The sequence below is a fragment of the Falco cherrug genome, chromosome 18 (genome assembly GCF_023634085.1).
Source record: "Falco cherrug isolate bFalChe1 chromosome 18, bFalChe1.pri, whole genome shotgun sequence".
Taxonomy (NCBI): Eukaryota; Metazoa; Chordata; class Aves; order Falconiformes; family Falconidae; genus Falco; species Falco cherrug.
The window spans coordinates 3,279,779-3,302,976 of record NC_073714.1 but is presented as its reverse complement, the minus strand read 5'-3'; the positions used below and the strand labels follow the sequence as shown (position 1 = coordinate 3,302,976).

At 51.5% G+C, this 23,198-nt stretch overlaps 2 protein-coding genes and 1 long non-coding RNA gene across 7 annotated transcripts in view; 1 reads left to right on the top strand and 2 right to left on the bottom strand.

The window, feature by feature from the left end:
- Positions 1 to 15,980, bottom strand: part of XPO7 (exportin 7) — a 48,400-nt gene extending 32,420 nt beyond the window's left edge. For 2 of the 4 annotated variants that reach the window (XM_055696237.1, XM_055696238.1), the window contains exon 1: positions 15,878 to 15,980. In XM_055696237.1, coding sequence (XP_055552212.1) covers positions 15,878 to 15,895 — 18 coding nt within the window. In that variant the 5' untranslated portion in view covers positions 15,896 to 15,980. Of the gene's footprint in view, positions 1 to 2,215; positions 2,391 to 15,877 lie in introns of those variants that run through there. The other 2 variants (XM_055696235.1, XM_055696236.1) reach the window with 1 other exon arrangement.
- LOC129734172 (uncharacterized) lies at positions 1,284 to 2,195 on the bottom strand. Its single transcript, XR_008729820.1, has 2 exons — positions 1,724 to 2,195; positions 1,284 to 1,429 (listed from the first exon to the last, which is right to left on the bottom strand). It is a non-coding gene; the product is annotated as an uncharacterized LOC129734172 (long non-coding RNA).
- A 1,643-nt stretch (positions 15,981 to 17,623) lies between the features above and the next one.
- Positions 17,624 to 22,788, top strand: DOK2 (docking protein 2). 2 transcript variants are annotated; one of them, XM_055696355.1, is made up of 5 exons: positions 17,624 to 17,845; positions 19,063 to 19,359; positions 19,493 to 19,601; positions 20,015 to 20,196; positions 20,286 to 22,788. In XM_055696355.1, exons 1-5 carry the CDS (start codon positions 17,783 to 17,785, stop codon positions 21,168 to 21,170), a joined length of 1,536 nt encoding a protein of 511 aa, XP_055552330.1. In that variant the 5' UTR covers positions 17,624 to 17,782; the 3' UTR covers positions 21,171 to 22,788. The 2 variants fall into 2 exon arrangements, with proteins under 2 accessions (XP_055552330.1, XP_014134557.1); XM_014279082.3 differs by having other exon boundaries at positions 17,626 to 17,845; positions 20,268 to 22,788.
- The last annotated feature ends 410 nt before the right edge of the window (positions 22,789 to 23,198 follow it).

Genomic DNA, 23,198 nt, shown 5'->3' with positions numbered 1-23,198 from the left:
ATGCTCTGCTGTCAAGATGATCATCAGATAAGACAGTGTTAAAAGAAACACCAAGAGGGACCCCCTGCAAAAACCCTCTTACCTTGTACCATGTGCCAGAGCTCTGGTTTTATTTGGTTTTGTAAACCATGACCTCATGGAAAATGTTGTCCTGACAGCTTCAGTACTTTTGAGAAACAGGAGAACTTTGCCAAGTGCCAGAGAGCATTTCAACATACAGTTTTGTTTTTGAGAAAAGCAAAACCCAAGGCTTAAGCTCTGCACCAAAAATCTAAGATGGCTCTGAACGAGTATTAACCATAAACTATTATATTACTCCGGTTAAGCATTTTGCAGCTCCTATCGTTTCTCATTACAAATCCACTTTCAGGTTTTTTAAATCAGTGGGCAAAGCCTACATGCAGGAGGGTGCCTGTTTATGGGCACCATGACCAGCTTAAGGACAAAATATAACTTTCTCCAAACCTCTTAAAATCCCTGCGACCATTTATCCATTTGAAAAGCTACAACTGTTCAGTCCATGTGCGTACATACAACGGAGTGAATCCTTCGGAAGCAGCTCAGCCCAGCTCCACCACCCCAGCAGGACAATGAATTCATAGAATCAGAGAATCATTTAGGTAGGAAAAACCTTTAAGATCATCAATTCCAACCATTAACCCAGCACTGTCAAGTCCATCACTAAACCACATCCCTGACTGTGGTCCATGGTCCCACACTGAACTGATGAACGATGACCCAGACAGTGTAGTTTAAAATTTTGGGAAAAAAGTACTTTTTTTTTTTTTTCTTTAAAGTTTTACATCATTAATTCTTTGAGAAGCTCAGGAATGGGGTTTCCCTATAGTCAGGCTTCTTCACACCTCTGAGAAATGCTAATTCTCTGTGACTTTTTGTGACTCGGTGGCAATAACCATGGCTCCTTGTGTGTGACGCTCGCCATGACAAAACACCCTTGTTTGAGCACAGTGCGTGATCCGTGCCAGCCTTCTGGCAGATGACAGTTATTTAACTCCCTCGGAGCCAGAGGAAACACAGGACCTCTGGGGCTCGAACAAAACACCACCAAAAAGCCAACCACGCCAACCGAAGAGATACAGCACACAAGGGCACCATAAAATGCCTGATTAATGACACTGCAGTCATTAAAGCAGTTTTCCGGGGTGGGGAGAAAATCACATGCATAGAAAAGCTATTCCAGATTATCCAGGAGTGTGAATCCAGGAACTCAATGGGAAATAACAGTGCATTCTCCTCACATAAGATTAAGCCAACCATCCACATCATGTTTTAAACATATTTTTAATATCATGTCTCTTATCGCACAGCATCAGTTGTCCCAGGCGTCCCTGTCCAGGCAACCCTCAAGTTAAAGTTCACTTGATACTTCTTCCTCATGGTATCCTCTGATCTGTAGCTGCAGAGGGGGCTGTGGGATGGAGAATATTTATTGCACAAGGAGAAGGACCAAAGCCTATGAGGGCAACTCAGAGGGAAATTTGAGGTCCAAACGTGGGAGCTTTCGCACATTATGTCAAGTTTGTGAGTGGCAAGTTTATTTTTTAATGTAATGTGCTCAAATAGCCAAAAACCCCCCACATGCATTATAAGCTGTAACCCGACCAAGTAAATTTCTCTGACGGAAAACATTCATGCATAACTTTTAGGATTGCCTCACCAACAAACTTCTTCCCTCCTCTTGTGCCCTAACTCGATCATCTACCACACAGACAGGCAGAGCAGTTGAGCTGCCTTGATGCTGCACATCAGGTTTGCAACGTTCAGTTTTCAGCACATTTTAATACCGCCACGATGAAGGCAGCACAGCTCCCCTGCTCTCTACCGATGGGGTAGAAATCGGGCTCACTTTATGCCAGCACCCAGCTTTCAAAGTCAGAGATGTTTGGGTGTTAGGGGTAGCAAGCACGTGGGGAGTATTTCCCTACAGATACAGGGCAATACCTACTTTTTCAACAGAGATAAAAAAAAAAACACACACACCAGTATTTAGTATAACGATTATGCAGGGCAAGAGCTCTGTGTATTCTAGATAAGGGCTAAAACATGAGACAGCAGAGCATGTGGAAGAGGGAGACGCTGTGGCATCCCGCTGGTGCTGCACCCGTGGGCTGAGTTACAGGACGGAAAGGCACGCAGCTGGGGAGCCGAGAAGAAAAACTGCACTGAAGACGATTCAGAACTAACCAAAACTTGCCTTCATTGCTCCTCGCAGAACCAACAGCTCCAAAAACTCTTTGCAAAAAGAAGAAACCGGTCCTTTGCACCTAGGGAAGGCGAGGATGTGCTGCTGAGGGCTCAGGGTAGCAGGGGAGCCGCCGGGGACCCTGCAGGCGTGGGGCAGCAATTGGGGTGGCATTTTTGGAGATCTGCTGAGTCACGGGACACAGCCCCAAGCATCAGAAACCTCCTCCCTCACCAGCTCCCAGCCTTCCGAATCGCTCTTATCTGCTCCTTGCATGACAACACTGAAATCCCAGGATTTTTCTACAGCTGCGCGTACCATATTCGATCAACATATATCAGTACACCCGAAGTGCTTTAGGCAGCGACAAACACCCCCCCTGCCCCAATTTCTCTCAATACATCGCACTATAAAGGCTAAATGACAACGTGAAACACCAGCGAGGAGTGTGTCTTAAACGCAAGCCAAAAAGCCTAAACTGCCACTGAATTTTTCACATAACCACCTCCGGACTCCAAGCTCGGCGGAAATGACGATCACTTTTCCTTCTGTGTGCACACACACATTTTTTCCCCCTCTGAAGCCAAGACACAAACAATGTCTGTGGCTTTTTCCTCCACTAAAACGTAGCAATGAACGCCTATTAATGGAAATCTGCATTTTATCTCAGTGTTCCTCTAAATCCAGCTTCCAGGAGTGACATCTCACTGTTGACGTTGTCTACAAGCCTTAGACAATTTTTTCTTTTGCAAACAGAAGTTGAGGAAGTTTGTGTCCCTAGGAAAAAAACCCTCCAAAAATGGCATCATATTTTTGATCCAGCTCCCCAAACTGAAGTTCAGCCCTACACTGCAAAGCACCGGAGCGTAATGCAACATACCCTGCGGTTGAGTCCAACACCATTGTTTTGTATGCGGTAGAAGTGTTTTTCAACAAGGGGAAGTATATTTATCAGAAACCAGCAAACTTGACAAATGATTAGCAAAACTTCCACTCCCCTTTCCCTCCAGCAGCAACAAGCTCCGAGGGAAGCTTTGCTGCACACCAAGAGCTGCGGGCTGCACCGTCCTGGGCAGGAATTGCCAACCCATCAGCCTCATGCAAACTTTGCATCGTGTTACTGCTTATTTCTTTAATAATATCAAACACCGAGAAGAAATGAGTTATCCTTCGTATGTGGCACCCTCGTTGTATGATCCTGGCCTCAGATATTTGTCCACTGAGAGCTGCTGTGAAGCTCAAAACGTAGAAAAAAACACCCTCAACCTATCAATCTCATTTATACTACAAGCTACAAATAAAACTCGTCACTGTTCAAGTGTTTTCCCCATGGTGAAGATAAACAATGTGTGATCATCTTTAAAATGATAAATACTACAAGGAAAGTAACAGCTACCTAAAAGGAGTCCCCGGGGGACGGCTGTGGAATTGATCCTATATTACACGGTTGCTTAAGCAACGTTCTTTACATCCAAGGGCTGCAATAAGCTCTAGGCAGGTTTAGTTCAATAGAGTTTGACTTTGCCACGCTGACAGTTCCCATTTCAGAAAATTGAGGAAACGCATGCTGTGCTCGGTGTACTCAAGATGGCAGAGCCAGAAAGTGAGCAGAAGCGCACACAGCCAGCCCTGATCACTCAGGGGGGGAGCAGGCAAGCAATAACCCCATGGATTCAGACATTTAAAATGGGGTATTTGGCTTAACAAGATCAATCCAAACTTTTCTGTTGCCTGGTGGTTCTTATCCTGAAGGATGTGCACTACTGTACACCCCCCAGGCATACACTGTTTCCAAGACATTCCTTCCTCCTGCCTTATGGTTGCCGACTCCCTGAGCCAGAGATCCTGCAACTTGTTTAATACAGTTATTTTTGTCCCAAGCACATTCATCCATTTTAATATCCCCCAACTGATTCCCCAATATGTTATAATCAAAGTCAGACTTTGCAAGCGCTGGGCAACTGCAGGGCAGGCAATGAGATGAGTATGTCCCTGCTTATTACGAGCATGCAACAGGCCCCAGGAGGAGCCACCCGTGTACCTCCAGGATACGGCATCACAGCGGTGAGAAGAATCATCCATTTTTCCTTTCCCTCCAACATTTTATGTCTAAGGAGTACCCAATGTCTGTATTTGCCAGTGAACACGCACACGCCTAGCACACAGGGTGTTAGGGCGCGTACCACGGGATGCGGTGCACGTTTCTCTGACAGCACCTCAAGCCTCACGTGTGGTCCTTTGCTGGCACCGCACTCCACCGCTGCGCAGCGTGTGTCAGCTTCTGCTCTTCAAAGCTGTAGACGTTACCGAGCTTTCCTCAGTTGCTTGCTGACTTTACAGCAAAACAAGGAGAAGCAGGATGCAGCATGCAGTCAGGGCATGGGAACACTGTGCTTTAACAAATGCAACCGTGCAATGAAGATGCCGTCGCAGCAGTCAAAGGGCCCTGGTGTTTTAAGTGACTAAGGCTTACAGAATGCCTCAGGTCACTTGATGAATGTCAGGTATTTCAACCAAAAATAAAAAAAGCTTTTAAGCTGAGCGATGCAACTATTAACTGCCAAGGACTAGGCTGATGCACTTTGTAAGTACTCACAGCTGTAAAAATCAAGGTCTCATGGCTCATCACCCTCATTTGTTAAGAGAGCCTGAACAACAAATTGCCCATTTCCATTTACCCTACTAATAACAGAGAATGCAAACCTACCTACACCCTTCCAGCACATCTCAAAATTATTTATTGCAGCAGTATTCTCAGGCATCTACCTGCATCTCTTGGGGAATCAATAAAGAGCTCTCATTTCTTTCTCCGAGATGCATGATCTTCAAGCCCAGATGGAACAGGGCTTCCTTCAGGATTCAGCCCTGCCATTTCACTGCGCAACGCTTCAGAGCCACTCTACGCCCCACAGAATTAACACTAACACTTCCCATAACTCAGTACTGACAAGATAGGAGGTTATATGTTACACAGGGCAGCTTCCAAGAGCCTAAAAGAGGAAAACATGATACCCTTAGTGGGTGGTGAAACCGCTAAGACACTCTTCAATATTCTAGCTGGGTGCAAATAAACGCGAGCGCATAATTATCAAGGCTTAGCTTTATAAGGACAGCCACTTGTTTAACTATCTGCGAAGAAATGAGAGAAAAGACAAGGTAATATTTGGCTTTCTAACACAGGGCATGTCTTAAGTGAGTGGTCCTGAAGCTAATTATACCTTGGAGGCCAATGGCACCGAGAACAGATCAAGGACTAAAATTTCCAAAAGAAACCTCTACATTTCTGCGGCATCAGGACTTCCAGATGCTAGCAGAATCCAAATGCATATACCAAACCACGAAAACTTAAAAAGGTTTGATAATACGTCAGATTTTTTTTTTTAAGCAACAAAACAGGTGCAGTGAACCTGGGAATTATCCCTGCTTTCCATGCTGGCCAGTTGGAAGTGTTTATTTCACCCTGACCGTGTTCTGGGTTTGCACTTCTTTCATGCAGCACCAAGTCTGACATAACATACAACTCCAACTGCTAATTGGAAGATCTGACTCCTATGGAAAAATGGTCGCATATCTATTATCTTCTCTGAACACTACATGTAATTGTGCAGCATTACTCACCTGAATGCATAATTCAGTTAGAAGAGGTTTGTTTCAGAACAAACAAGAAAAGTAAAACAACAACAGAGGTACGATGGTCCAAGGCACCCGGCTTCTGGAGTCAACAGGGATCAGACCATCAGCGGAGGAAAAAGTGGGAAGATGTACATGGCTGTAAACTCTGGCAACTCTTTCTTGTATGGGAAATCTGCCAGCTATATGTGAGGAAAGGTGAACCTGAAAAAAATCCACTTGTCTTATTTTAAAAAAATAAGTATCTTTAAAAGTTAGCTAATTTCTGCAACAATAAATCACATCCCATTTTGAAGAAATTGCCTCTATACCCCGACAGATTTCTGCTAAACTTAAGACAATTGTTCCTGAGCTCAATCCCCACTGATGCTGTTGAAGTAGTAATGAGAGATCCCTGGTGATGTAATACCTAGAAATGGATGAATTACTGAATTCTGTCCCAAGAAAGGCCTCTCTCCCGGTGGGAGGACTCAGCAGGGCCCTGAGCAAGGACTGCAGCACAATCAGCCTGGTAACTGCCACAAGCAGGTGCTCCTCTACTTCTGAGGATAAAAAAAAGGAGAGGCTGGAGCAGCACTAACACCTTTGCTTCAACAACGGGAGAGTGACAACTGTTTTTCTTTACCTTTTTGTTTCTACGCTACAGCTAATAATACTGCTTCAGCAATTACATACCTCTAACCTCGCTTTTTTCAGAGCTGAACATTCCTTGTGCATCTGAGGGCTTTTCATTTGCCAAAGGCTGGCCATCTCCTAATGAGCAGCAACCAGGAAATTAGGAAACAGCAAGCAAAATGCACACCTGGGACCAACACGGTGCTGGACACACAGAGATGGGAAAGCTGCAACCATTTAGATGAGCTAAACCCCTCAAAATTTCTTCTACCTGTTGATAACAACCACAGAACATACTATAAGGAGAAAGGAGTCCTGCCACACCAATTAGCACCCCCCATTTCAGTCTGGGTACGCAGTCTGGGTAGGCACCAAGGTGGTTGCATTCCCTGCAGCACACAGAAATATTTTTCCTATTATTAGGATTAACATTACAACCCAGATACCTCTAGGTGTGAATACAATAAACAGAATCGGACTTTGGGTATTTAGTCCGAAAGACCTCTGACACCTTAGAAGGTTATTTTGGAAAGAGACAGCCTATGTTTTGTGTCTCAAATCTAGACATCAGGCAACAGGCACCACGGTTCTTTGGCTGCACGGGTCTGTAAGGTACGGCCAGATCCAAAGCACTGCCACCACATGATGCGAGCTGGAGCTATGGAACAATGTCCTTTAAGTGGTACTGTAAGCATTGTGGGGGATTATTTTTGATTTGTTTAGGTAGCAGGGTAACACCTGTGGGGTACCGCTTTGGTGCGCCACACAAAACCAGTAACACACCTTCTATACTTCTGATAGTTTTAACCAAATAATATTTTTTCTTTGAACTCTAGGAAGAACAGCTCATTCGCCAAATGATCTGAACGAGCTGAAAACTGCTTCTGAGATAACAGACCCCTCTGCTTGCTTTGCATTTGGTTACAGAGGAGGAAAAAAGAACAAAAAAAAAAAAGGCTTCAGGCTTGCCTTACCTCACCACGTTCAAGACATGGAACAGAAGACACGGAGTCTCATGGCAGATACCAGAGCCTAGGGAGAAAAGCTAAGGAAACTGCACTACTGGGCAAGCTAGCCACAGTGAAGCAAGCCAGCTTTTAGATTTCTGTCTCTCATCTTTTCTAACACAGGTAACAGAACACTTTCAGGACACTAGCTTTGCAGAACGAGCCACCTTTAGGTGCAACACTCAATACCACACATCAAGGCACAGCAAGCAGCACGCATTTTACCCAAATGGGAATCAACTACCCCAAAAACCCCAACAACTCAAAACCAAGCCCCACACACTGATGGGTCTGAACAAGGTGTACAGTTTGAGACATGAAACTGTGCTCTGAGATGATGGTTCAGGAGAAAACAGGAGCCTTCCAGATACCCCAAAAAATCTGGAGGCGCCTCCGACTGTATGAAATACTAAAGCTGCTACAGGACTGCTCAAACTCACCATCTAGAATCAGCAAAATAATCCAAGCACTGCGAGTCACCTTCAACTTACTGGTTAAACTAGTGTTGGCTATAGACATTATCAACTGCTAGAAGTGAAGTAACGGAATTAGTATCTCCCAGTACAGTGTCCTTGGACTATAGCTCCTGTAATCGCTATGTGCACAAACTCTCTGAACTGGTGAAACAAGGGCACTGACTTTTCAAACGGGAATTTAACCAAAACACTTAGATGATACAGCAATAACACCCCTGTTCAATGGGAATACAGTAAACTGAAAGCAATTAAGTCAGAATGATGGGCTGTGGAACAAGCCACGTAAAAGGTGCGTTCAAAAAACCATACGTTACCGAAAGTCCCGCTGCAGGACAGACAAATCCTTTGTGGATCTAGAGTTGTGAGTCCACAGGGTATACAGATGCACAACTCATTTTACTGGCAAAATGATTAAAAGGATGGAAAGGAGTTATACTGAAGTGGAGATATTTAGCAGAAAAATGGAGGCTATTTCTTTTATAAACTGATCTTAACAACATGAGAAAGTCTGCTGGCTATCCTGCTACAAGATAAAGTGACCAAACGATGCATTTCTCAACTAAGAAAAACATTTCTGATGATCTTATCTAACCGGTGATCAGATTTGTTCAATGCTAGGTAGACAGACGAGAGCAAGAAGGCTTGCACGAGCTGCAGAAAACAGTACGTCAGCCAGGACAAGAATTCTGACCCTTTCTGGGAAATAGCATGAGTCTTCACTGCTGAGACCACAAAGGCCAAGAGGTGTGAAAATGTTCAGTTTTCTAGATCAGCTGCTTTTGTGGATCTGCCTCCTCAGCCCCATCAGACTGAGTTCAAGTTAAATAGCTGAGGAACACTCTCTCCCTCCCAATAAGACCTCCCATCACAAGAGTCGGGACCTCTGGAGCTACAAACAAACCCGGATGAGCACAGGTTGAAGCCTGTTCTCCACGGCTGAGTTACAAGGCCAGAGCCCATTTCAGCTATGAACAGAGGTATGAAGTTAATAAGCAGCACAGAAACATCCATGAAATGCTTCACAGCCTCTGTGCCTTACACATAATTTTAATACACCTAACCCAATGTCCTTTTAAATCCTACTGTCAGAAAGAAAAAGGCAGCTATTAGTGCCAGACAGTCCAGGCCCTTCAGATTTCTCTACGGCTGCCCAGTGGCCGTAAGGGTGTCAAAACACCAAGTCACCTCGCACTTACGTGCCCCAAGCATAAGGACAGCAGCAACAGCGATGGTGCCATCGGTCAACACAACCCAAGGCAAGTGTGGGTGCTGCGCCAACCAGGCATGGAATAAAAACTATAGAAATTAAACAAAACACAGAAAAGAAAGTGGTTGCTACAGACCCTACCTTCATATCCTGCTGCCTGGCTATACAGGTACAGAAAATCTATAATGTGTATTTCTGACCTGCCAAAGTGGGAGAGAAATCTTCAAAGCACACCCGTTCCCATTTGGAAAAACAAACAAACAAACAAACAAAAATATCTCTTTTTTACAGCATTCATCCAGTAACCAGAAGTTCCCCATTACAAGAAATCAAATTAAGATACTGCTCAAGCTAGTACCCAGCTTCAACAGGCAGGTAAGAACACAATTTGTCTGTCTGATTCCTGTAAATACATTCTTGTTTGATTTTCTTGTTCTTGCGCTATTAATAAATAATACAAGAATACTGAACAGTATGTTAAAAGGAGAATTGTAAACCTGAGTTCAGCTAGGAACTCACAATTACACTTTAAAACTACCAAAATGCTGCAAGCAGAAAGAAACGCTCTTGTACTACCTACGCAGTTTGAATGATCTCAAGCAAGGGAAAAGGGGAGAAGGCAGTCTGTTAAAAGATGAAACGTATTTTTCTCTTCAACTGCTAAGCCATAACTTTTTACTCCCGAGCTGGCTGTTGATTTACATGCAAGACTTGTACCAGGTAAGCCAGACAGCCCCACGAGCACACAGCATAATATTTAGCCTGCATGATACATGACACGCAGGGACATAGGCCCTGGCACGGTGCTCTCCTCTGCCTACCTGCAGCACCGGCAAAACTGCTGAAGACACAGCCCAGAGCAGCTACAAACAAGCAAACACATCACACAGTGCAATCACTGGCTGACTGCACCCAAAAATAGTTGAAATTGTCAAAGAGCTGCTAAGAAATACTTCTTGTTCGCAGCACTCAACTGTGGCATGTTATTTTTCTAAAGTGCAGCACATATTTCAGCCTGGAGAGCGACTGATTTTTCCAGAGCAGGACAACAGGCAAGGGGAGAAGGAAGAGAAGGATCAGACTATCAAAGCACATTTATAACGGAGATATTACATCACGCAATATTCAAAGTATGCTACCAGTAAGATGTCAAGCACCGGAGCGTAAAGCTGATGTTTTCTCCTGACCACACCAGGGCAACGAGCTTCCCACTGGCAAACCATTACCAGAGTTAGCAGGAACCGTGAATAAACTTCACATTTTGTCCTCAATGAAAAACAAAAGCAAAAATGTCAAGCTTCTGCTGAGATATTTTCTGGGTGGTTTAGCAACTATCCTCCAACAGTACCTTTCATTAGTTTGTCAGAATTATCACATACTAAAAATAACCAACAGCACCACCATTGACAACCGCATGTACAAGGCGCCACCGACTATCCATGCAGCGAGTGACGGATCCTTATGGTCTGGTCTGACTTTGAAGGTGTAGGAAGCCTTTAGTTAAAATTCTTCTAAGAAGGTCTAAGTCCTACGAGAACAGGGAGAACCCACAACAAGCCAGAAAGACCTACCATGGCTAATTGCCCAATCAGTGTGACATGACTTAAGGCTACCGGAGATAAGGTGGCTGCAAGCAACACCTTATCATGTTAACACCTTGGTGTGTTTGACTCCTGTGTTTCCAGAGGTTACTCCAACCAGGCTTGACTGGAAAACTTAAAAAAAAAAAATAATATATATATAGAAATTCAGGTGGTCTTTTCCTAGACCACAAATCCACTGTGGAGAAAAAACCAGCTGTGCCAAAGTTAGACGAGCAAAGAAATAAAAGAAATTCTTCTTGCAAATCAAAGCTGAAGATGCACAGAGTGTGTCACGGGGGTCAGCTTGTACCAGTGCAGCTGCTGCACCGAAGGCCAAGGATGCACCAGCGTCACTACACTGGGAAAACCAAGAGTAACCTCACACACAGGTAACACTGCTTACTCTTACAAAAGAAAACTAGATTCTTGCAACTAAGCCACACAAGTGTATCACAGGAACAGCATCGTAAACTAGTCACAAAGGCCTTCTTCAAAGCACAGCTTAGAAGCAGGAAGACAAAACTTGCATCTTTGCTGGCAGTTTTTAGTAAAAACGTAACTTCCTGAACTTTGCTTTAACAGGCCCAAGCCCTAAAGACTCATAAACCACCACTGCACTGCTCAACACCAAGGGCAACAAGACATTATTAACAGTAATAAAAGTTCTTGAGCTACAGAGCATTCAGTGTTCTCTTAAAATGATTAAAACGAACAAATCCTCCTTAATTGTATTAGCGTTGGTTAACGAGGGAACACAGCTCGGTCGCTAAAGCAGGGAGAGGAGACCAGCCATCTGACAGCACGCTCACAGTCCCGACCTGGCCACTCCACTCCGCGCTCTCCCAGTCTTTTACTGTCGCAGCAAGTGCCCAGCTCATGCCAAACTGAGCTCTGGCTTTCCCCTTGGAGAAACAGAGGTTTTTGAGATCTCAGGTGAACTATTACAGACTGGACAGCAACCTAAACACAGAGCAGCTCCAGCTCCCTGAATTCAGTGACATCTCCCACAGGCTTCAACAAGGACAGGATTCCACCCCAAGCCCATCTCCCGTCTGGCTGCTGCTGAGCGTGAAAAGCCACAAGGAAGCCACCACGTTCTCCTCTCCCATCTGGGCTGCTTCAAAACATCAGCATCTGGAGGACAGACACAGCAGGCTGCGGCTTCTGCCAGGAGCTTTGCATAGGACATCCTTACCTGCTACCTAGGGGACCTCAAAGGACGCACCCAATATCGGCAGCAGGGGCAGGATCAATCTGCTGGCCCTAGAGTCTCCAGAGCTAAAAAGAAGCATCCACTTTTATTACATCAAAGTTTAGCTGCCGAGATCTTCAGATACTGAACTGCAACTGTACACCTCCACCTTTCAGCTGAAATCCAACTCTCAACACCTACCACGGGTATTCTGCAGCTTTGGCACTCAGCATCCGAACAGCCCAGTTTAAAAAAGCGCATAACTTCAAAAAAAAAAAACGCACCTAATTTGCAAAAGAAATGCTGCCAGCTCTATTTTTAGTCAAACCAGCGTTTCCACCTCCCCAGGTCCAGAGTGTTCCCTTGGGCTATTCTGAGATAAACCCAAATTCTTAATAAGAGCTTTCAGTGAGTCCAATGACACATGGAAGGTAAAAGCTTGAACTAAAACAAACGAAAAAGTATTCTATGCCATTTGTAGTTGGGCGGCAGGCTACATCGTGACTCTTTTACCAAGCAAGCGCAAGGTTACCGAGATATCTAATGGGAAACACACATCTTAGTCTCCAGGGTTTCCTCTGGAGCAAGCTGAATGTTATAGATTTCTAGAGCCAAATTAGATTTTGTGTTTGAGCCAAAACAACGTCCTTTAGAACACAGAAACACACAAGAAAAAAAATATTTCAGTCCTATTAGGGATGAAGAAGGATTTGCCCTAGGAAACAGTCTCAAAAAAACAAGTCGCGCCCGCCTCCACACACAAGTACAGCACAAAGGAGCCTCCAACGCTGGTGAGAAAATCCCCGTGTCCTTCCTGACACTCACACGGTGCGACCTGTTTCTGTGCTGGTGCATCTGGAGGCCCCAGCAGATCTGAACCTGCACAAACACACAACTGCTCCAAACACGGAAGTTTTCCAGCTTGGAACAAAGTGCTGCCAGCTCATTAAATAGTCAAAAAGATGGAAAACTCAGTGCCAGTCTCTGGGGTTTGAAACGCCCAGCCCTGAACCCAAAATCAGATAGTGTGAAAGCAAAAAAAAAAAAAAAAAAGGGGGGGATGCGATTTCCTTTTTAGATGCCAATTTTCTTATTCTTCTATTACAAGCAGCCACCTCAGCACCTGTCTTATTACCTCTCGCTGACCCAAATTTCTTTTATTTCAACTTGGAGTCAAGCTACCAAGAACAGGCAATAATAAATGTAGAAGGGACAACAATTTTTAATCAGAGCAATGATTTTTTAAATTCAAGACAAACGAAACATTCAATACATGGAAGTCACAGAATTCATCATCATCATCCTACAACAAACCTCCCACAGGAATATGCACATTCAGTAAGGGCATCCCATTTTAGGGCAGCAGCACAGAAAACATCTAAGGGGCCAGGAAAGTGGAAGCAAAACAAAGATGACAAATCTGTTTCCAAGAAGGGGGGGGGGGGGAAATGTGGGAAGGGGATTCATATTTGCCCACAAAGATATAACATCTATTGTCAGCAAGATTAAGTGATGCTTACAAGACCAGTAACAGACAGAAATATTAATTCAAAACAAGGTCCTACAAGCTTTTTGAGAAGTGGAAAAGCTGGTGTACAACAATTTGCTTTAAGACCACAGGACTTCTTTTCAGGCACAGAAAATCATCTGATTCTCTCTGCTCCTGTATCAGTATCACTGCATCCTTTGTTTCCAGACACTGAACAGTCCCTCCTTGAAGAGCTGCTCAACAGGAAAGCACCACAGCCAGCTTCGACTACACAATTCCCACCAATAAAACTGGTGGGCTCGCTCAGAAGTTGCATAACGTCTATTTTTTGAAGACCAGAACACGATATTCTCTTTCATTATGGCCTTAAAAGTTTGTCTTTATCCTTAACTCTACATCGTAAAGAAAACTTCAGCACAGATGCAGTCTATGAAGAAAAAAAAATATGGTTTTGTGCTTCATCATGTATTAACACACCAGGTACAACTCGAGGAAGTTCCACTGTGAGCATGTAACACCCAAACCAAAGCTCTCATGAAGCAGCGGCAAGACTTTACTAACCTGCTAAACCCCGCACAGCTTTCGACAGCCAGTATTTGTTTGCAAATCCCTGTTCCCATTAAAACAGGACCAACTCCCAAAGCATACGCCATAAAAACAACTCAATTATTCACACTGATAGTCAGCATCTCCCCACAATGCTGGATAACTCAATAACCGTTCTGTTAAATGAACATGATGCTTGATAGGGGATTCTGTGCAATTCGGCTCAAATCACATCCAAAATACTGGAGTTTCAGGCTATGGAAAGACCTCTCAGCAAAAATTTCATCTATTAATAAACCCCACTGCTTCCTCCAGCCACAAAAATCCACCATCGGTTTTGAAGGGAACCTCACACTCTGCTTTCTGAAGGAAAGCTTCTCAGTGCTACAGCTTTTGCCTGGAGCAGAGAGAAGAAGAGAGACAATAAAAAGCAGGCAAAGCCCATCCAGTTACAGTACATAACAATTTTGTTAGCTATATTTGTCTTGTACAGGAACTACACCAAGCTGCAGGTGCCTTAACTGTATTTGCAAATCAGTTTTTCTCCGAGTGGAACATCTTCCAAGCCTCTGATGTTAAACTTTAACTAACCAAGTCGAACACAGCAACCACAACCCCGTTCTTACGGCTCAAACTTCCATTTGCTCAATTCAATATTTAACAAAGAAAAGCAGGGTATGAAGTGCAGTTTTAAAGCAACAGGAGCAGCTGCTTCAACCACCTACAGTGTCAAACCGCTGGCTTGCCCGCTAAGTTTTAAAGGTAGGACTGGAGACACGGCAAACGAATTCAGAGTTTCTTCAGAAAAATTAGAGCCTGTGAATTGTTTAATAATGCAGTAATTCCTCTCCTCCCCTGAGATTACCCAAGAGACATTTGCCAGCAACCTTGCCAGACAACCTGAGAGCTGCACGGCTCTATTCTGAGTTAATAAACTGCTCACCCTTGTGGTTCGCAAGGGTATCATGTGAAGAATATATTTATTTAAAAGTTGCATAGATAATATGTAACTACCAGTGTCATTACAGTTCAGCCTGTCTTTTGGAGACCATGCAAATCCTGCGTAAGTTCAACTAAAAAAAAAAATATTATGCAAAAAAACCAAGCCACCCTCAGAGTTTTCCCCAGCTGTAGCTATTTTTACTTTCTCTGTCGGTGACAGCAGCGACTCTTCGGAGGGTTTTGCATCCCAGCACGCCAGCCTGACCCGCCGCAAGCCACTGTCACCTCTGATCTGCCTCCCGACTCCTCTCCGTGACAGTTATCCACGCAGGGGGTTGGTTTTAAGGCCAAACAAAACAGTTTTACCTACAGGCCTACCTGGCAGCTGGGAAATAAAACGCAGAGGGCTGGGAAAACGCAGGGAGGGCCACGGCGGGGCCGGGCTGCCGCACACGCACCGGGGTGGGCCGGCACGGAGGGGGTCGGGAACCGGGGGGACTCCAGCGGCCCTTCCCCCAGGGCTTGCTAGAAAACTCCACGGCGGGGGAGGAGACCAAGGCCGCCCGGCCGGGCAGCGCCGGCGGTGCAGCCGCTCTGCCCCGCGGAGGCCGGGCCGGGCCTGGCCTGGCGGCGAGGCGGGCCGCAGCCCGAGCCCCGCCGGCCAGCAGCGCCCGGGCTCTGAGGGGGGCTGCGCCGCCGGCACGGCCAGGCCGCTCGCCCCCGCGCCCGCCCGCCCCGCAGGCGGCGGAGGGCCGGGGCCGCGGCGGGGGCCGGGGGAGCCGCAGCGGCAGCTCCACCGCGCCGCGGGGCCTGCGGGCCCGCTGCCACCCCCGCCGGGCCGCGCCGCGCCGGGCCTCGCCGCGCCGGGCCTACCCGCCGCCCCGCCGTGGCTCGGCCCCGCCGCAGGCCGCCCGGGCACGGAAGGGAGGCGCGTCCCGCCCGGCCCCACGGAGCCGGCCCCGCGGCGCGGGCCCCCCCCCCCCTCACCTGCACATGATCCGCCATTTTGCTCCATTCATGCTCCGCTCCCTCCGCCTCCGCCGGGCCCGGCACGCGCCCGCCCCCCCCTCGCCGCCCGCGCGCACGCGCCGCGGCCCCCGTCGCCCCCCGCGCCTGCGCCGCCCGCCCGGCTCCGCCCCGCCCCGCCCGACCCCGCCCCTCCGCGCGGCCCCGCCCCGCCCCGCTGCGCCGCGGGTGACGTCACGACGGCGGCCACGCAGCGGGGGGAGGGGCGGGCTTTGTTGACATGGCGCTTAAAGGGGCCGCGCCTCCCCAAGCCGCCATCGCTTACCAGGGTCCCCGGTGGCCTGCACCAGTGCTCCCAGTTACCCCGAGCCAAAGGCAAGCCTCGTGCCTCAGCATCCCCTGCACCAGTGCTCCCAGTTACCCCGGCCAGGGGCAAGCCTTGTACCTCAGCAGCTCCAGCACCAGTGCTCGGAGTTACTCAGGTCAGGGGCAAGCCTCGTGCCCCAGCAGCCCCTGCACCAGTGTTCCCAGTACCCAGCTTAGGTGCTCCCAGTTACCCTGGCCAGGGGGAAGCCTTGCTCTCCAGCACCAGTGCTCCCAGTACCCAGTGCTCCTGCTGTCCCTGTTCCCACCCCACGTGTCTGCCCCCCCCACACCAGTGCTGGCAGCCTCCGACCTCTTCCTCCCTCCCCCTCACCGAGCTGTCACCTTCCCCAGCTCACCCTTCACCAGCTGCATTGCGGCCAGTCTGGGTGCTGGGTGCTGTGCCAGCCTTACTGGGAGCACTGGGCCGGGCTGCGATGCCTGGGGGTGGGCAGATGAGCAGAGCCGAGGCTGGTGACCCCTACGGCGCTGCCCTTGGAACCGCCTTTAGACCTATTTCACAGGGTGCCGTGCCGTGCCATGCCATGTCGTGCTGTGCCGTGCCGTGCCATGCTGTGCTGTGCTGTGCTGTGTCATGCCGTGCCATGCTATGCCGTGCCATGTCGTGCTGTGCCATGCTATGCCATGCCATGTCGTGCTGTGCCATGCCGTGCCATGCTGTGCCATGCCGTGCCGTGCCGTGCCATGCTGTGCCGTGCTGTGCTGTGCCGTGCCGTGCCATGCTATGCCGTGCCATGTCGTGCTGTGCCATGCTATGCCATGCCATGTCGTGCTGTGCCATGCTATGCCATGCCATGCCGTGCCGTGCCGTGTCATGCCATGCCATGCTGTGCCGTGCCGTGCCATGCTGTGCCGTGCTGTGCTGTGTCATGCCATGCCATGCCATGCTATGCCATGCCATGTCGTGCTGTGCCATGCCGTGCCATGCTATGCCATGCCGTGCAGTGCTGTGCCATGCCGTGCCATGCTATGCCATGCCGTGCAGTGCTGTGCCATGCCGTGCCATGCAGTGCCATGCCGTGCCGTGCTGTGTCATGCCATGCCATGCTATGCCATGCCGTGCCGTGCAGTGCCATGCCATGTTGTGCCATGCCATGCCATGCTATGCCATGCCGTGCCATGCCGTGCCATGCCATGCCGTGCCGTGCCGTGCCATGCCGTGCCATGCCATGCCATGCTATGCCATGCCGTGCCGTGCCATGCCATGCCGTGCTATGCCATGCAGTGCCATGCCGTGCCGTGCAATGCCATGCCATGCTATGCCATGCCATGCCATGCCATGCCATGTAATGCCGTGCCGTGCCGCTGGCTGCCCTTTTGCCCTTTATGGTAAGCTCAGAGGCGCAGGAAGCTGGAGCCTCGCGCCGAGCGTAGGAAACAGAAAACCCAACCGCACGTCACATGCTGAGACGGCGAGACCTAGTGTGACGGCAGCGCTGCAGCGGGGCAGGGGGGTGCGACCAAGCCGGGCCCCCCCCGAACTGTGGGGCAGGGGGCAACGGCGGCGGAGAGGCAGCGCGGGAGGATGCTGGTGGCTGGAGGATGGAGGAGGCTGTGGTGAAGCAGGGTGTGCTCTACCTCCAGCTGCAGCAGACTTTTGGGAAGGTGAGGAGGGGGCAGGGGGGGTGGCTGCTTGGTCCCTGGGGAGGACCCACGGGAGGAGGGGGCTTGGCTGGGCTGGGCATGGAGGTGTGAGAGGGCTACATCCAAAGGGACTGGGATGCTCCCACCCATTGGATCCCCAGCCACCCATCGGCTCTCCGCCAGCATACTGGGAGATGAGGATGGGCAGGGGGTGGAAGACGCTGGGGTCATGGAGCAAAGAGACACCCCCCCAGCTGGACCCCCCCCGGCAGAGGCTCTGCAGAGCTGTGCCATGCGCTGATGCAAACCCCAGAGCCTGGGTGCTTCAGCGGCTGATAACGGCCGGGGTTTAGCAATGGCAGTGCCGCACCGCTCTTGTGCAAGAAGGGGAAGAAGCTGCCTGGGTGCCTCTGGCTCTGCGGCGGGGCAGGAGGCACCACCGAGGTTTGCCCCCCATACCCACCCTCCGCAGGGGCTTGAAATGCTGCAGGCAGGGCAGGAAGGGCAGGCGGTGCAGGCAGGGCAGGAAGGGCAGGCAGGGCATCGCCTTCCCGCAGCAAGGCAGCTGCTACCACGCACGATGCCTGCAGTGGCGGAGGATGGGGCAGAGGCCAACGGCGTGGTGGGTCCCAGAAACACCCTGGCAAAAGGGTGCCATGTTTTGGCAAAGCTTGCCAGGTCCAGCAGGTCCCTGGTGCAGGCAGCCGCCGCGGGGGATGCTGCTTTTGGTGCCAGACTTTGCTCTCCCGCCACTTCCCCTCTGCCGCCGCCACTGCCTCCCACGCACGGTGTGCCGAGTCGCTGCCTCCTCCCAGGGCGAGTCAGGAATCCTTTAAAAGTTGGTGTTTTCAGGGAAGATGGAGCAAACGGGGAACTGAAAGTCCTTCAGCAGCAGGGGGCTTTGGGTGCTGCAGGGTGGGGGCAGCTGTGGGATGGTTCCTGGTGCTGGGTGAGGCTGGGATGCTGCCGGTGCCTTTCCTGGCTGGGAAAGCCGTGCCGCAGGCTGCCGGCTGTGTGGTGGGGATGCTTTTCCCCATGCTGCCCAGTTTATCTTACCCCCCGCTTTGGCCAGCCCACCTGGGAGATGGTGCAAGACCTTGCCCAGACCCTGGAGGGGTTTGTACCCATGTCCTGCCCCAGGCTCATGTGTGATCCCAAGGGGATGAGAACTCCTGGAAGAGTGAAAGGAGAGCTGGCCAAGGGTGGGCTTTCACTCTCGCTACTTCTCCCTACGGTAGAAATGGAGGAAGTTCTGGGGCGTCTTGTACCGGGAAAGCTCCTGCTCCACTGCCCGCCTGGAGCTCTTCGAGGGCTCGGTGCCGCTGGCTGCCGAGAAGCTGCGGAAAGGTGAGGGCAGCAAGCGGCTGGTGAAGCTGAGCGACTGCGTGCACGTGGTGGAGGCGAGCGGCGATACCGGCTGCCCCAAGGAGACCATCCCCTTCCTGCTGGAGACTACTGAGAAGCGGTACCTCCTGGCCACCGATGGCCCCGAGGTGGCTGACTGGATCCAGAAGCTATGTGAGCTGGCCTTCCCGGTATGTACCAGGCAGGGATAAACTGGGGAGACAGCGGGATCTGTGCAGGTGAATCCCGGGGTTTTGGTGTGATGGAGCAGGCTGGGGGATGCCGTGCTCTGCCCTTGCTCACCCGCTGCTCTTTCCTGGGCAGAGGAGCAGAGAGGAGCCGGCAGCAGGCAAGGATGGCCAGCAGAGCTTACTGGGCACCAACAGAGAGTTCTCCATGGAGGAAAACTCCCTCTACAGCTCCCGGGACAAAGGTAGGTACCAGGAGGTGGGCAAGGCACAGTGGAGCTGGGTTTGCTTGCACAGACGGCAGCACATGTCCTGCAGCATCTCATCATCCCCCTTGCCAAGGCACCTCGGCCGGTGTTGCACGGGGGAGCAGCCCCCACCATGGCTGTGTGCAGGCGGTGCAGCAAAATGTCTCCTCCTAAAATAGCCTCTTCCTGCTCTGCGGTTTGGCAGGGCTGGGTTTCACTGCGCTAGCGGGCTGCTCCCGCACGGCTGGAGCCCTTGAGCCCTTATCGGCCGGACACCACTTCCCCGCTGCCCCGGCTGAAGGGAGCCCCAAGCCCCACAGCATCTATCTGGGGTGGGAGATGCAGCTTTGCTGTAGCAGCAAGGACCTCTGCTCCTTGCACTTGTTAAATGCCACCTCCTCCATCCCCAGCCGCCTTGGAGCAGGCGTTCGACGTGATGGTGAGGGCCACTGAGTCCTCCGAGCGCTGCCGGCTCTGGGGCCGGTACATCCTGCGAGCCGGTGAGGATGCGTTGGAGCTGCAGAATTTCCAGACCTTGGAGGTCCTCTACAGTTGGCCCTACCGCTTCCTGCGGCGCTTCGGGAGGGATAAGGTAGGTGGGATGCGGGAAGGGTGAGGTGGCAGTGGGCTGTGGCGGGGGGACCTGAGCCCATCCCTCTCTAGGTGACCTTCTCCTTTGAGGCTGGCCGGCGCTGCGCATCCGGAGAAGGCAACTTTGAGTTTGAGACCAGGCAAGGCAACGAGATCTTCAAGGCGATCGAGTCGGCCATCAACATGCATCAGGGCCGGGGGACCGAGGAGCCGTGGCAGGGTGGCCCTGGGGACGATGCCACCCGGCCGCGTGGCCACGCCAAGATGCCCAGCTGGGTGCAGGGGCACGAGGAGCCTGGTGGCACCAAGTGCTCCTCGTTGGAGCCCACCTGGGAGGGGAAGGTGCCAAAAGCCAAGCTGGTGATGCCCCCCAGCAGCTGCTCCGGGGCCGGGGAGCCGTCGGGTGCCATCCTGCCCTCCCGCAGTGCCGAATGCCCTTACACCAAATCCTGCAACTCCCCCCACTGGGGAACCCCCCCGGTGCCGGAGAAGGGCTGGAGGCAGGATGCTCCCACCAAGGCAGCCACGGAACCCGAGTACGCCATCCCCTTCGACACCATCGCCAAGACCTTCATGGCTCAGAAGTTCAGCAGCCTGGTCCATTGCCCCGAGGAGGTCCCTGACCCCTTCTACGACAGCGTCAGGGAGGCAAGGGGGCAAGCGGGCAAGCAGCCCCCGTTGCGCCCCACCGCCGCCAAGCCCGACCACATCTATGATGAGCCCGAGGGTCTGTCCACCCACACCGTCTACGATGAGCCACAGGAGGTGAAAGGGGAGGCGTGGAGGCTGCAGGCGGCCCCGGAGGAGCCCACCGGGCACGAGTACCCCTACAACCCGCAGCGGGATGACTACGCGGTGCCCAAGAGACCCGTCCCTCTCCGGCAGCCCTTCCTGCTGCAGGGCAAGGAGTGGCTGGGGACCACCGAGTACGACAACGTGGCCCTCAAGTTTGCAAAGAAGAGGAACCTGCAGTGAGCGGGGTGGGGAGGGAGAGGAGAGCCCCCCCCCGCCCCTTCCCCCCCGCGGCTGGCAGCTCTCACCCCCACCCCCCCTCCCCGCCGCAGAGCTGAGACCCCCCCAGCTCAGCGCACCCAGGGCTGGAGGGGACGTGGCGCAGCGCCCGGGCATCCCTGCGGAGCGGCGGGCACATCTGGCCAGCTGCGGGCCCGGCGGCCGCTGGAGGGCGCTGTGCGCACGCCGAACGGCCCGGGCAGGCAGGGGCCGGGCAAGGCCCCCCCTGCAGCCCCTCCGCCGGCACCCCGCAGCCTTGGGGCCAGCGCCCCGCACCCCGAAACCCCCGCTCCTCGCTCAGCCAAGCCTCCGGAACCAGCTTTGCATGCTGCAGAGCCCCCCATGCACACACCCCCGGGGATGCACAACACACGCAGTGGGAGCAGCTGGATGGTGCTTGGCCCCGGGATGCTCAGCCCGTGCTGGCTGGTGATGCACACCCTCAGGGATGCACAATGCACGCTGCAAGGTGCAACTGGACCATGCACAGCCCCATGATGCTCAGCCCGTGCTGGCTGGTGATGCACACTCCTGGGGATGCACAACGCATGATGCAGCTGGACCATGCACGGCCCTGGGATGCTCAGCTTGTGCTGGCTGGTGATGCACACCCTCAGGGATGCACAATGCAAGCTGCAAGATGCAGCTGGATGATGCACAGCCCCGTGATGCTCAGCCCATGCTACAAGGGCCGGCTGGTGATGCACACCCCCAGGCATGCACATCCCATACCTCGAAGATAACCAGAGGATGCCCAGCTCACGCAGCAAACACACCTCGCCTGCAGGCTGCTTTTTGCCCACCCTGATCTTTGCCCATTCAGCCCTTGCCGAGGGGGCACAGTGGCCACAGGTAGTCCTTAGCCCCCCCAGGACATGCCTGCTCTCAGCCCCCACCAGCACCCAGCATCGTGGCCAGGGCTGGGCACTGTGCCTGTCCGAAGGTCACGCCACATCCTCGCTCTGCAGGAACAGTGGCATAAATTTCTACTGTCTCAGCCACGTTTCTAGTTTTAATATTTTTTTTCATAAAACCACTTTCCAGCTCCTCTGAATTATAGATGAAATATTCAGCTTTATTGTCATGGTGATTTTAGTGGCTGGCTCCTCTCCTCCCAGTACAGTGAGACCAGTACGCAGCCTGACTTGCTCCAGGTCAGCCTGTTCTTCCTCCTCCTCCTCCTCCTCGCCACCTCCAGCCCTGCACAGCCCTTGCTCGAGGACACCCAGCCCCTCAGCTGGGCACGGTGAGCAGCACCGGCCCCAATTCCCTGTCACCTGCTGGTCCCCTGGCACAGAACCATCTCCCAGGGGTTCCCTGTGCTCCACCAGTGCCATCACGAGCCATCTCCGGCTCCATCACCATGACGGAGGGACCTCGGGAGCCGATGCTGGTCCCCCCCTACCTGGCAGGTTCTACCGAAGGCAAAGAAAAGGCATGAATTATTTATAATCTCTTTCAATCAAATAAATGCTTAGGTGCTTGAGTTAATTTCCCGGATCCTGAAAATCCAAAGTGCAGACTTTTAATAAGGCAAATTAAGTGCTTTATATATTACGCTGATTAAAGCTCTGTATCAGTCTCTCTCTCATGCGCTGAATTGAAGGGACCAGGAAACAAACAGGTCCCCGGCAGCCGTGGGCTCCGCCGCCTGCCCCAGCTGGCATCATGCAGGGTGCAGGGATGGACCCTGATCAGAAACACCTAAAATTGGTCAGAAAAAAAAAAAAATCAAGTTTCTGGGAGATTTTTCCAGTGATGAACATCAGACCAAGGGAGAGCACGGGGCAAGGCAGATCTTGCTGTGCCCTGGGACCCAGCAGGCAGTGGTTTAGGAGGCAGCAGGGTGCATTGAGGGACAGGAGATGCTCCGTAGCCCGTGGCTCCCCATCCTTTCCCAGGTCTGTTCCTACAGTGGCGAGGAATGATCCCTGTCCACAACCAGGCTGGTTCCCATCTCCAGATCCTGGAAACCTGGGCATGGCCTGGGGC

Excerpts from the sequence above, each read along its gene's own strand:
- DOK2 (XM_014279082.3), top strand. The coding sequence starts at position 17,783 with ATGGAGGAGGCTGTGGTGAAGCAGGGTGTGCTCTACCTCCAGCTGCAG. Across the intron at positions 17,846-19,062 it reads TGCAGCAGACTTTTGGGAAG|AAATGGAGGAAGTTCTGGGG; the intron begins GTGAGGAGGGGG and ends TCCCTACGGTAG. Across the intron at positions 19,360-19,492 it reads TATGTGAGCTGGCCTTCCCG|AGGAGCAGAGAGGAGCCGGC; the intron begins GTATGTACCAGG and ends TTTCCTGGGCAG.